Consider the following 14,469-nt stretch of genomic DNA (forward strand, 5'->3'; position numbering starts at 1 on the left):
AAAATAAATAAAAACTTAAGTATTACAATTTGCCCCTCTGCATTCACTTGCCCCTCCCCCCTTCTCCCTCTGCTTTAAACCTTTTACCAGGAACAGAACAATACTTCTGTGTATAGGCTACTTATGTAATACCATGACAGGTTTTATTCAGTATGCACTTATGTTTTGGAAGATATAACCTGCTTCTAGTTTATCTGCAAGAAGATGAATATATTATGTTCTAATGAGATTCTAGTCATTTATTCAACCAAAAATTATAAAGCCAGACCCTGTGAGGTGACTGACAGATGAGGAAAACACAGGCCCTGGATTCAAGGAGCTCCCAGCCTACTGAGGGGAATCAGGCCCAGGGAGGCAGGGCAGTGCCCAGGCTTATCCACCCTGTTAGCTACACAGCCCGAGAACGCATTCCTCAGCCTTTCTATGCCTCACTGTCTTCATGTATAAAATGAAACACTACCTACTCTAAAGCAGTAGTAGGAAGGTAAATGAGGAGAGAGGCCAGCATCACCAACAGCTCCGAGGTGTCTCAGGGTAAATGGTAGGCAGATCGTGAGCAGACAGCAAGCTGACGTAGCTCAATAGGCAACTGCATCTAGCAATAGGAACTCAGAGAAAAGGCCAAGAGGAGGAGGAAGAGGAGGATGGAATGGTCTGGAAGGGAGGAGCACAGGGCTTCCAGAACGGCTCAAAACATGCCCTGGCACTGGCCATGCACAAGTACCTGAAAGCCTTAGTCAATTTAGTGAGATGGGGGAGGGAGGGCATGAAAGACAGCAAGCATGCAACGGAAGGGTAAATGGGAGATAGTTATCACACATGGTAAGTGATGCCTCCTTTTTTAAGAAGTCTAGGTGAGCAAGGGAAGAAAAAGACTGATGAATAATTAGAAAGGAAAAAATACGCAAAGATTCTTAAGCTATTTTAAGTTCAAATGATGAAAGTCAAGCACAGTATAATAAGGGATATGAGCAATTAAAAGACAGCTAAAACCATAAAATATTTATAAGGAAAAAATGCAACAACTATTTATTAACTTCATACCACTATCACCAACTTTTTTTAGTTTTTAATTCTCATTCTCTGTAATATCTATTCTATGCTAATGACAAAAGTTAGATGCAACTTGAACAATAACAAATCTAATCTAAAGATGATCATTTTTACCCTTCCCCCCCCACCTAAATGAAGAGCAACTTGGGCAGGTAACTTTGCCCCTCTGCCCCTCACCTTCCACATGCGTAAAAATGGAAGGTTAGATTAATTAATCTGTAAATCTTACATATTCTAAAATTCAGGATTCCCTTCTAATGTATCACAGACTTAGCAAGGGAGCAGCCTCACACCTTTAAAGATGGAGAACTCGCCACCCATCATGGCAACTCATTTCTACTGCTAGAGAGCTTTAATTGATGGCAACAGTTTTTTACACTGAGCCCAATTTCTTCTCTGGAAATTCCCACTCCCTATGTCCTCAATCTGTTCTCCAGGTCACATGGAACAAGACCTCTTATTCCCTTCCAGATATTTGGAAACAGTGATCCTCTCCCTAATTTTGATGTTCTTCCAAGCTAAACAATAAAAGACTCTCCTTGGGAGAAAAAAAGGAAAGAAAGTATTGCTCACCGATAAGAAGATGTGGAACTTCTTGACCGACTTCTTGAGTGACTATAGGAGACAGACCTTGTTCTGTGTCTTGACTTGGTTTCCGACTGACTTCGAGATCTGCTTGGACTCCTGGACTGGCTATCACCATCCCGACTAGGCGTCTGCTCATCACTTGAACTCTCCTGATTTCTTGGTCTCCGGTTTAAGCGTGCTGTCTTTCTTACTTCATCAAAGAGAGACCCAGGCCGAACTTTATTCTTGCTTTTAATTTCTATTCTCAAGCCTTGTGGTTTTATTTCAGGCACAGTGGTCAACGCCTTAACTTCCGCAGCACTGGAGGTGATAGCAGTAGGTGCTGCTAGGTTCCCCACACCTTGGAGGGGCTTCCATTTCTTATCCGTGGGGTTGACCTGGCTCTTCTCAGCCACCTCCTTCTTCTCAGTACTTTCTCCGGCACTGGCAAAGCTGGCAGAGCTGCTCTCCTGTTTTTCTACTTCACCCAGTGCTTTGCTTTCAGACACGCTGCTTTCCTGTTTTACTACCTCTGTTTCAGGATTTTCCCTTTGCACATCCTGCTTCTGAACAACACTTCTATCCTGGGTGTCAGGCTGTGAATTTCCTAGAGGGGAAGCCCCCTCTACCTTTGGTGGGGAACTCCTATCAGGAGTGCAAATTTCCATGTTGTCATCTGTTTGAAGTACATCCTGCACTCCACTGGGGACACTTTCTTCGATATGCTGAATGCTCTGAGGAGAATTTGCTACATTTTCCTGAGTATTTAAAGCTGTGGGAGAAATGCTGAGTTTACTTTCATCTTTAGTAAGCTGATCAAGATCTGATGAAACAGTCACTGTATTATGTTTACCTGAAAGGTTGCCCTCTTCAGAGGATTTCTTGGTTTTTGGAATATTATCTTTTATGGTCTCACTGTTTTCAGAAACTTTTTTCTCTTTTGACTCCTGAGTAACTTGCTTTTCATCAATCTCCTCCTCTTCCTCTTCACCAAATTCTAGTGGAGGCTGCCAGTGAAATGCTTGTTTTCGTTTTGGAGCCTTGTGCTTTTTGTCTTTTTTCCCTTTCAATTTCTCTTTCACTTTCTTGGTGTGTTCCCTTTTAAGATTTTCCTTGGACCCATGTTTGTGCTTCTGTGGCTTTCCTCTATTGTTCTCTGAATTGGAATAGGACCCCTCGGAATCAGAAGTTGATGACCGCTGTTTGCTTGATTTCCAAGTGCCACTATCACCAGGCAGTGAAGTATTTGCTGACGATTTTGTTGTAGGTTTGGCTTTGATGTGAATTTCACTGACCTCTGATTCAGAATCTGATGTGGCCTCACCTTCCTCCTTATCAGAAGATGGCCGGGAATCATTTTTACTGTTTTTAGGTACATCTCGTTCTGAATTTGACTCAGAATCCCATTTACTCCCAGCATAATTCTTCCTTTTGGGCTTACTGCCATTTCGAAAGTGATCAGAAAGATTCTCTTTCAAAGTTCTTTTTCTTGAATGAGGGCATTCCCGTTCAGGCTTGGATTTCTCTTCATCTCTGTTTTTTTCTTGTTTATTAGTTGTTATTTCCATTTGGCCCTGCTTCTCTTTTTCCTGGGCTGACTGTGTAATCTGAACACTGGACTGTTCACTGTCTGAAGAATAATCTAAAGACGACCTGCTTTCACTATACTTTCTCTGATGGGAAGACCTGTCTCTGCCTTTGACGTATTTATTGCGAAGTGTCTTTTCAGAGCTGCTGCTGTGCCTTTTATTTGAAGTGCTATTTCTTTTCCCACTGGATCTAAGTTTCCTCTTGGCTCGTCTTCCATCATCACTGCTAACAGAAGTGTATGAAGATGATCTGCTACACTGTGAATGATCACTGTATTTATTTCGTGAATGAGATCTAGATGATGGAGACCTAGACCTTGAATGTGAACTAGCTAGACTACGTGACCTTGTGTATGATCTGGAGTAAGACCTACTCCTAGAAGACCTGCTCCTTGACCTTCCTGAACTTTCTGAACTTCTATCACTGTATCTTGAATAAGCACTCCGATCACTTTCTGAATTTTTTCCTCTTTTGTGGTAGGATGATGTACTATCAGTCTCTTTAACATTTGCTAAACTATAAGTGCTTTGGATGGGTAGCAAATGGGTTGTTTTAGCTTTCATTTCCTGAATTCGCTCATAAGAGGGCTTCCAGGGTTTCTGTCCAGGCTTCCATCTTGAAGGTGGGGGACTGTCGCTTAATGGTATTACAGGAATATTTTCCGCTACCACTGGTTGTACTACTACATTTTCATTTTGTGGCACTGTTGCTCTTAAAGGTTCTGTTTTAATTGGTTTACTTTCACTTAACTGAGAAGCTATTCTTCTTGGTGATTTTGATGTTGTCCTTTGGTGCTCGGACTTGGAACTAGATCTGGACTTCGATCTACTTCGAGAACGTGATGAGGATTTTGATGCAGTCCTTGATCTTGAGCTTCCTCTAGAATAAGACCGTGAGTGAGATTTCGATCTGTATGAGTATCTGCTGGAATGGGTTGAAGAGCTGTGAACATCTTTATCAGATTTAGACCAGTCCCTCTTTGATGAGTGATGAGATGATAATGAGGATGAACGAGATCTCCTTTCTCTATCACAAGAGGATTTCATTCGTCGAGTGGAAGATTTTGAGGATTCTATGTCAGAGGGTATAACAACCCTTCTCTTCTTAGTCTGTTTGTGTCGTCTGCAATGTTTCTGCTTTTTACCTTTCTTTTTATGCTTAACCTTTTTCTCTTTTCTGCGTTTCTTATGATGACTATCAGAGTGTCTTGCTGTACTAAGGTCTGAATAATATCCATTATAGGACCATGATCTGGATCTCTGGGACAAGCTTCTTTCATCCCATCGGCTTGAACAGGGGTCACTTAACCTACAGAAAAGGACATAATATGCATGCAGTTATTTATAAGCATGTTTTCTATGCCTTAAAACATATTTGTTTTGAATGCAAGAGCACTGACAAAGCTTTGTTAATAATAAAGTTCTTGACTCCATCCATACTTTAAGCACACGCAGGAAGCATGAATCGAAGAGTTACAGAGCTGGTCTTGACTTTATTAGAGACACACACTAACAATTACTGACAGATTCACTTGCAAAGGATTTTTTTTTTTTTAAGCTAAGCAAAGGATTTCAAATTTGATAGGACAATGTTTTTAGAAACCAAACCAACTAATCACAAGAGCACTGCTGAACTCAAAGCATAAGAGTTCTTGGCTGTAATCTGCTCACAGCCCTCACCTTTAGAAGAAATTTTTGAAGGAGAGTCAAACCAAGTTTCCAAACAATTTTGTTGATTCTCTGCAGATACAAGATAGCTACCCAATTTTTTTTTAAGAGAAGCCTCTTTTTCTTAAGAAGTTAGCATGACTGTTCTTTTCTCTCTGCCTCATGGAGGTAATCAAGACTTTTTGTAGTTAAACTACTTAAAACAGAAATCGAGGAAAAAGTACATGAAAATAGATGCAGGTTTTTCATTCTCAATGGTAATTTCAGGGTTTAAAACTGAACGTTCTCAGTACAACTATGTCTAAGCCACCTCCAAACAGTAGATGCACGCTTTTTCCTCCTCCCAATTTCAAACCTCTCTGCAGGATACCTGCAGAAAAAAAGAATTCTATCATAAAGAATTACACAAGGTCCCACTGTTGTACTTTTTACTAGCTACTGTGGGGAGAGCCCATTCCTACAACTGATCTCCACTGTGGGCTGTCACTGGGTAGGAGATGAGTACACTGCTAAAGAAGCAACAGTCCTTGAGGTCAGAAGTCATTGCACGCGCTAAGTACAAGTTTTCCTATCTACCAATCAATTCATCAGTGACTAAGAGACCTGGCTCGGAAAGATTCTACTATATAATTTTTAAGTCCTAATTATTTCTAAAATTGAAAAAGAGATCTTACAGCTTTTGTTAAGGAAAGCAGAATTTTGACTTAAAAGCCCCCCAAAGCCATTTATCCCATCTAGTTAATAGCACGACTTTCACCAAGTATTCCCAAATGTATTCCCTTTGGTCACAGTTTAATTCTGACTATGAATCTTTAATGAAAAGTCCAGAATAAAGTTTCTACCCTTTTAACATTCAAAATATAGCAATACACAGGATTGTGCTTATATTCAAAGCCCTTACTTATCTCCTTTACTCCATTTTTCTCCACTTGGTGGTCTGTATGCTCTTAATCTCTGCATTTCCTCTTTCCAGTGAGGAGGAGTTTCACTGCTGTCATCATCATCTGACTCAGAACAGGATCTTGATCTTGGAGGTGTATGATAGCGCTTTAAAAACAAAGAAGGGAATAACTATTTTAAACATGCCTATCGATGACAGTCTGCTCTAGGACAGAGTTAGGTAAAGCCCAATCTCAGATTCCATCAAAGGCAACTATTCAAATACCAAAAGAATGGTATGAAGTTATTTCAGACATAAGGCATTAAAGGAGATAGGAAAGGCTGAGATTCACCTGTAATCCAATATGAAATTTTCCTCTTCAAAGTCCTAATGGTTATACTCATTAGCCTAGATTATTCAACATACTAAGATTTCTTAGCATCGTCACTAATTGTTTCATGTGTTCATTTCATACTTAATTAAAGCCATTCAAACACAGCAGTAAACTTTGATCTAACAGCAGTACCTTCCCATAACTATGGAAAATACAACTAGTTTCTTGGACAGATTTTGTATTATACCTAAAATTATAGCTATGATTTTGCGTATAGGTAAAAAATTTTCACTCTTTAGGTAAGTAATTTGAAAAAAGTCTTAACACACATACAATTGTGCCTCTGCCTTTAATCTTCCGTCCAGACTTTGATACAGATGGTTTCTGATCACTTACGATGGGTGTAACATCAGGAATCTTCCTAGAAAAGAAGATTGTGATGAAAATTAAAAATAAGCAAATGCTAGGCATTTTTCTTGATTATGTTAAGGGCACAAATGTAAAATTTATGCCCTTATAATACTAAAATACTTCAATTATCCAATACTTTTGTAGAATGAGGTATTACACATAATCTAATTTTCTAAGGAAACCCTTATGACAAAACTTAAAAAAAAAGTAAACCCAATTGCTTAGAAACACCATACTAGTATCTATCTTTTAAAGCACAATACTACCTTTAAATAAAATCGTTTTTTTTTTTGTATGTTTCTTGTCAAAACAGTGGTGTTCTAAGGGAACACTGAAGTATTTCCTGACTCTGATGCTTAATTCGGCTTTGGTCATTTTTTAGAGTTTGTCTCTCTCACTCTACTGTAAGCTGCCTTTCCTTCAATGCTTTGAATCTGCTCCTTTATCCCATGGGTAATTCTAAGGGTATAGTTTTTGTGACACCTACAGTTCTCCTTGCATGAGAAGTCTTTTTACGCTCAGTTTATCTTGTGTCTATTACTATTAAGATAATGGCTAGCTTGTATTGGGCAATTACTATGTGTCAGGCATTATATTAATGAGTATTTTTAAAATACATGTTTAATTGTGGTGTTTCATATAAAACATAGAATTTGCCACTTTTAGCATTCTAAATGTACAGCCCAGTGGTATTAATTACATTTACAATGTTGTGCAACAATCACCACTGTCTTTCCAAAACTTTTTCATCACCCCAAATAGAAACTCTGTACTCATTAAACACTAATTCCCCATTCCTCACTCTCCCCAGCCCCTGATAACTTCTATTCTATAATACTTTCTGTATCTATGAGTTTGCCTATTCTAGGAAACTCATATAAATGGAACCATATAATGTCTTTTTGTGTCTGACCAATTTCAAAAAGAAAACAAATTTCCACAAATGCTCTGTTGACAAAATTTTAAATATAATAATAATCATCTTTTTTTGTAACACAGGTCTACTAATGCTTAATTAGGGTTCAAAGTTAGTGTTCCTTATTAAAACAGATAATGTTAATGCTGTTCATCTGGTAATGCTGATCTGTAATGAAATTTTATGTACTTCATCATTCATCTTTAAAAACATCTTTCCACACAGATGTCTGATATGTGCAGCACATGAAATATTGGCAAGCTGTAGCTATATCACTAATTTAGTGTACCTGATAGCAGTGTAAATGGATGAGAGCACCACATACAAACTCTGTAGCAATTACTCAGTTCTGCTATGGTAGCACAAAAACAGTCCAAGAAAATATGTGAACAAATGGGTGTGGTTGTGTTTTCAATAAAACATCATTTATAGATAATGAAATATACATTTCAAATAATTTTCAAGTCATGAAATATTACTATTTTTTTTATTCCCCCCCCAAACATTTAAACATATAAAACCATGTTTAGCTCATGGACCACATAAAAACAGGTAGTGGGCCAAATTTGGTCCATGAGCCATAGTTTACTGACTCCTAGCATGTAATACTGAAATTGATCTTTCATGTTTCCTACCTTCTGAAAACCAAATGGATTTATGAACTTGGTGTTTTGTATTATAAGAAACATTCTACCAAAATTTATTCACAAGCTCAATTTTTAATAATAAAAACATTATCATGTTAAGCTATTAATTCAAAGATACAAACCATTTTGTACTAGCTTTTTAAAATAAGACAATATCAGGTATAAAAATATTTAATGAACTAAATGATCACCTTATGTAGAGACCTGACTGCAAACAGGGACACAACTTCTCAGCTTTCAAGATAACTCTCCATAAGGAATTTCTCTATCACACCAGCCATTTTGGTATTTCTGTTCCTGCAACACTTTCTTTTAATAATTATGAACTTGAGTCTAATACCCAAAATACATTAAATACTATTTTTTGAGACCAAATCTACAGCCACACATTAGCTTTTGCAATACAGAGAAGTTATCTCTGACCAAGTTAACAACACTAACATATTTATGATACTAAAACTACATCTCCAATCACCATGCAATTAATTATGCACTATTCAAACTGGAACACAGTTCATCACTTGACTGGACCCAAAGGATTCAACTAACCCTCTGTACTGATAACCAAAACCTCATCCCTCTAATGATAAGCAAAGGCAGTAAGATCAGTAATGAAATCTTTCCAGACCTCCCCAATGAGAACTTTTCCCCTGACAAAAAAAAAAAGAAATGAAAGAAAGAAGAAAAGAAAGAAGAAAAGGAAAGAAAGAAGAAAAGAAAGAAGGAAAGGGAAGGAAAGGGAAGGAAAGGGAAGGAAGGAAGGAAGGAAGGAAGGAAAGAAGAAAAAAAGAACTTTTCCCCTGACCAACTCGCCCAACCTCCTTTCCCTACTAGTATAATGTGAATTCTGAGAGGTAGGGTACGTATCACTCATTAATCCGGTATCTCCCATATCTTACATATCATTCATTAATCTAATACTCCCACAGTATCTTTCAAAGTGTTTTGAACAGGGGTCTTATTCAATAAATCAGTGTGGAATTGCAATGAGCTGATGGAACTGTCTGTCAGAGAAATGAAAACATATAGCTTAGTCACCCTACTTACGGTTCAGGTTCCACAGTGACAACAGGCATATCTCTTCTCAGTAAAAATCGGTTCTCTGGCACTGGAGGAATTTCTTCTGGGCGCACCACAGGTTTTTCCCTTTTAGCATTTGAATCGGCCAACCTTTTTTCATTGGTATCACTTCTCTCAGAGTGACTAAAAAAGAACAAAGACACCAATTAAGGTGTGTAATGCTTACATTTCATAATAATAAAAGAACATAAAATTAACATATTAAAACAGCATAACTACTGACAGCTTACAAGTCTCACTCAAAAGGGTTATATAATTTTCACAGAAAATATATAAAACATCAACCCAGTGAAAAACTCAGAGTATTAAAATTTTGAAATGAAAACTGTCAAATTTTTTTCTTTTAAGAGTTTCTTGGGTTATTTTCACCTGAAAACAAACAAATCTTTGATATGAAATGCTTATGCTACCTATTCCTAGACTTGCCAGATTTCAATTTAGATGAAGTTCAAAAATGTTATTCCTTTTCAACAATAGGTAATAAAACTGAATTTATGGAATTACACATACTTTTTCCATTTCAGGGTATTTATTTGCTTTTTTTTTTTTAAAGAGACAGTGTCTCACTCTGTTGCCTGGGCTAGAGTGCAGTGGCACAATCATGGCTCACTGCAGCCTCGAACTCCTGGGCTCAAGCGATCCTCCTGCCTCAGCCTCCCGAGTAGCTGGGACTATGGGTGGGCACCACCACGCCCAGCTAATTTTTAAATTTTTTGTAGAGACGGGATCTCCCTTTGTTGACAAGGCTGGGTATTTGATTTTTTAGTTAAGACTACATTGGTGTTTTACACTCACCCTTTTGGGCTCATTACATGTTTATTCCTTGGCTCTTCTGAACTGCTTGCTTCCTTTCGTCTCTTTTTAGAACGTTTAACTTTTGGCCTCCTTTTGTGTTTCCTTCTTTTGCTTCTCTCATGTTCAATTTCACTTTCTGAAGATGATTCTGAAGAGGAAGAGGAATTGGAAGAGGAATCCGAGTCTTCTGAATGAGTTGGTTTCTTCCTTTTCTTCTCAAAAACTTTTAAGAAATATTTACAAAAAATATTAGTACTAGACTTCCATGCCTACCTTTCAGAGTAAAAAAAATGTAACTATGGAGTATCATAAAACATGCTTTATATATAGCAAACTAAAATGAAATCTAAATAAACTTTTTTTCAGTTGATAATATGATTACTGGCAAGACTTTAAGGTAACAAAGCCCTTGTCCTCATCAAGCCTATATGCCAGTCAGGTTAGGTAACAAGAAAATAAATAAATGCATAATATGACAAATAACAAATACTAAGAATTCAAAAAAAGCTGGGTAAAGGGAATAAATGGGGAGTGTGGGGAGTAGTTTATGATAACATCTGAGCAGGGACTTGAAGCAGGGGAGGGGGCCGTGCAGAAATCTTAATGAAGAGTGTTCCAGACAGAGAACAGCCAGCACAAAGTCCCTGAGTGATTGGCATGTCTAAATAAAGGTCAATGCGACTAGAAGGCAATGAATGAGGGGAAAGTGGTCAGAGAGACAGCAGAAAGCCAAACTTCTAGGACTTGATAGACCACTGTCAAGACTTTGAGAAGGGAGCCCTTGGAGGGTTCGGAGCAGGAGTGGCATGGATGCGAAGTATGGTTTGAAGGGATCACTCTGGTTGCCAGTCAGGACATACCACAGTGGGCCAAGGATATAAACAATAAGACCAGTTAGGAGGCTACTGTTGCTGAAAAAAGATTTTAGGACACAGACAAGGTAAACAGTTATGAAGCTATTGCAATAATCCAGACGCAAGATACCAGTGGTTTGGGTCAGGCTTGTAGTAAGGCAAAGTAATAAGAAGAGGTGACATTTGACAAAATTAAGATTTGCTGATGGATTAGATGTGAAGGGTGTGGTATAGAGGCATCAAGAGTTATTGCAATACCTATTAATAGAATGAATTTTTTCCACTACTGAAATCCAGGAGGTTATCTTTAAGTTATAGTCTTCAACAATGCTTTACCTGTGTCCTAGCTTCCTCCACATCAGAAAAGCTCTTACCATCTTTTGTCGATTTTGTGGCAAGTACCCCACAGTCAATAACTCGCACATCTGCATAAGGTCTGCTTGCAGCATCAGTTTTTAGATTTTCAATTTGTTCGATTACTTCAAAACCAGAAATAACCAGTCCAAAGACAACATGCACCCTGTCACAACACAAATTTTAAAAATGACTGGTTTGATAATTAAGCTATGAACAATAATCAAGACAAATGTAATAAATGACATGTCCACAGATCTGAAAATGAAACCAAAGTGTTTGATGTATGAAGCAACTAGAAGGGAATGAGAATTTGAAATCTGTTTCTTAAAAAGAAACAACAATTACTCAAACTAGGCCTCAGCTTTCTAACTTTAAAACAAAGGTTCCTTCCTAAGTCTGGACAGTAGAATTTAAACCAACCAACCAACCAACCAACCAACAATGCTCCTTAACCACTTTAGGGTAAACAGTCTGATAACAGCAGTCAGACTGCACTTGATATTCAGAAACTGTCCTCAAGATTGCACGGCTGAGAAGCCCATTCATGGGCACAGTTAAAGACCCCTTTGGTGATATAAGAGCCATGGGGTCTCAAAACTACTACACTCTGTGATCCTTAAGAAAGAGCTTAGCCATAGGAGATTAACCTAGACATCAAGAGTGCCCCCTTGAGGGCTCACCCATGGTCCAATAATCTGTTTTTATGCCTGGCCACCCAAACACCTCCCCGAGGTAATAAGAATGTAATTCTTACCCATCCAGGTGCGGAGCAGGTTTTGTGGTACTGTATAATAAACATCAACACAAAGATGATGTCAAAAAACGATGTGTTCAGGTGAAGAGAGCAGAGGGGTTTAAACACAGCATGTAGAGAACAAAGAAGTAAAGATAAAAAAAATAGGGGAAAAAGTTAAACATGATATACATCTAACCTTAAAACCCCCAAACAACAATAGTAGCCATTTTACTGATAAAAAAATTTCAAGATTATAATGAATTATAAAATCACCTCTATTAAAGTATATATATATATACATGATATATGAAATGTTTCATTTGACATATAGCCATAAATATGTAGCATAAATACACATTAAAATTAAAGTTACTCTCAAATCCAAAATGACAAAAAACAAAAACAAACATAAAAAAACCCAAATTTATCAGCATCATTAAATAAGAAAAAGCAGCTATTATTTGCTCTCTGGAAAAAAAACCTGTGATCAACACTTGCCCCACACACTTAAATGAGTTTTTCTATTTGTTATTTCTCATACTGAGTCAGTCTGCCTCTTTTAGTCAGGCAGACAGAGGTAGGCCTCGGGAGTCCTGTTTTCAGAACTTCCTGCCCCTCTTTCTTCACCCAAGGTGAAGCTCTGACACAGCAACTCTGAAAATGTGATAGGGAGAAAACCTTCAATCTGCCAACACTTCTGACAGCAAAGTAATGATGGATAACATTATACATTTTAAATTCCCATGGCCCAGAAAACATCCAACCAGCTTCTTCTACAGTGACAAACTGTCAGATAGTCGCTCTTGGGAAGCCTATGGGGTACATATGGTTAAGGTATTTTTAACCCAAGCTGGTTTTCCCATAGCATTTTCACAGATCTTTATACTACGTAGAAAAAAGTCAAAAGCAGATAATTAGACTCTGAATTATACACAAGCATCTTGGTTTATAAGAATGAGAAACGATATTTGAGAGACAGAAAAGGTCGCTGGATAACATGCCATGTTAAAGCTGTGAATTGTGTGAGAATCTCTCATATAAAGTTTTATATTCATTTTAAGGCAATTCTAAGACATGTAAGTTAAAAAAACACAAATTTAGCCATCACAACAATGCTAAAAATCTTTATTGTACAAGGAATTGTAATGCTTATACTTACATTAAGAATATTCAGTTCTGTAAGAGCACTACAGAATTTAATTTAAAAAATTAAAATGTCAACTTAAGAAGTTCCAGAATTTTAAAGAAAATACTAAGTTTTAAAATCATGAGTCTCAAATGTTCCTTAGAAGACTGAGAAGTGATAATTCAAGCCAACATAATCATAAAAACAAAAAACGTAGCAAAAAGAAATAAAGAAAACAAAATGAAAATCTAGCAAATTTGTGAGCCACTAATGCTTAAACCATTACATGAGCAACCAGAAACCATCTTGGCCAGTAACTTTAAGATAGAAATGTGCTTCCCATAATTATAAAACTTTACCAAAGCACACTAAAGAAATCAGTACAGGAGCTAGACAGTGAGTACATTATATGAAAGATGTAGAGAATGCTTTTAAAAAGGTGAAATTTTTCTAGAACGTAAGAGATCAGTCTCAAATATGCAGAAGTGAAAACAATGGTTAATGATTAGATACATTCCTCTTCCTCTCTCACAACTCTCAGATCTTGTGGTACAGGAAAGCTACAGATTTTTTAAAAACAAACAGAGGCCAATTTAATTTGCCATCTTGGCTAATAGGAATGCTGTAAAGACCACCTTATGGCAAACTTGTGGAGCAAATGGTGAGATAAAACATTCAAGCTAAATGTAATGATACACAGCAACATACTACCTGACGCTCACTTTGAGGATGGAATAGCTATCTTTTTATGACATTCAAGTTTTGTTTTTAATTCAAATGAAAACTGAAGAATAAACAAACGTGGTCCTTTATTGCAGTAGTGAAGGAAATAAATGATGACAGTAACAACTCTTTGTTTCAAGGACAACTCTCAGCCTGCCCATGGTACCTAAATTGATGTAAATAATTTAAGCCCATTAACTTGCATCTGCAACCAGGATGCAGACATATAAATTTGTACTTTAATTGGGTTTGACTATATGTTAAGAATACTGAAAGTATTTAACAAAAAGAAGCCCACTGGGGTTCTCAGCCTATATTCCAGGAGTAGAAATCCCAATGTAAAGCAGGCTTACTGGCGCTGGGCTAATACTAGACATGGATAAACAGACAACATTAGCCAAATGGGGTTACAAAAAAGGTAGGGGGAAACAATATGTTCAGTCCAGTCTAGTCAGTTCTACTAAGATGGGCAGAGGTCTCATCCCACTAATTCTGAATTATACTGATCTTTCAAAACTTTCAATTTTCAAAAAGTTATATTGATCTTTTAAAAAACTATTTTAACAACTGTGCAGTGATGACATACGCTCAGTAAGTTTAAGTTTACATATATGTATGAAAACATACCTAAAGGAGAAACAACCATGAAGAACATTTCAAATTATAAGACCTGTTAATATTTATATATTTCCATTTACTCTTATTGCTTAGAAACACTGATTTTCCAGTTTCC

At 37.2% G+C, this 14,469-nt stretch overlaps 1 protein-coding gene across 6 annotated transcripts in view; it reads right to left on the reverse strand.

Moving 5' to 3' along the window:
* NKTR (natural killer cell triggering receptor) overlaps window positions 1–14,469 on the reverse strand; it is a 56,919-nt gene that overhangs the window by 6,826 nt on the left and 35,624 nt on the right. For 5 of the 6 annotated variants that reach the window (XR_006729796.1, XM_045529858.1, XM_045529856.1 and 2 more), the window contains 7 exons: window positions 11,906–11,935; window positions 11,169–11,314; window positions 9,941–10,163; window positions 9,113–9,268; window positions 6,425–6,512; window positions 5,779–5,924; window positions 1,627–4,518 (listed from right to left, as the gene is read on the reverse strand). Coding sequence is in view for 5 of the 6 variants with exons in the window: in XM_045529858.1 (XP_045385814.1) it covers window positions 1,627–4,518; window positions 5,779–5,924; window positions 6,425–6,512; window positions 9,113–9,268; window positions 9,941–10,163; window positions 11,169–11,314; window positions 11,906–11,935 (3,681 nt within the window). In the remaining variant the exon portion in view is untranslated. The other variant, XM_045529860.1, reaches the window with a different exon arrangement.

The sequence above is a fragment of the Lemur catta genome, chromosome 18, assembly GCF_020740605.2.
Source record: "Lemur catta isolate mLemCat1 chromosome 18, mLemCat1.pri, whole genome shotgun sequence".
Taxonomy (NCBI): Eukaryota; Metazoa; Chordata; class Mammalia; order Primates; family Lemuridae; genus Lemur; species Lemur catta.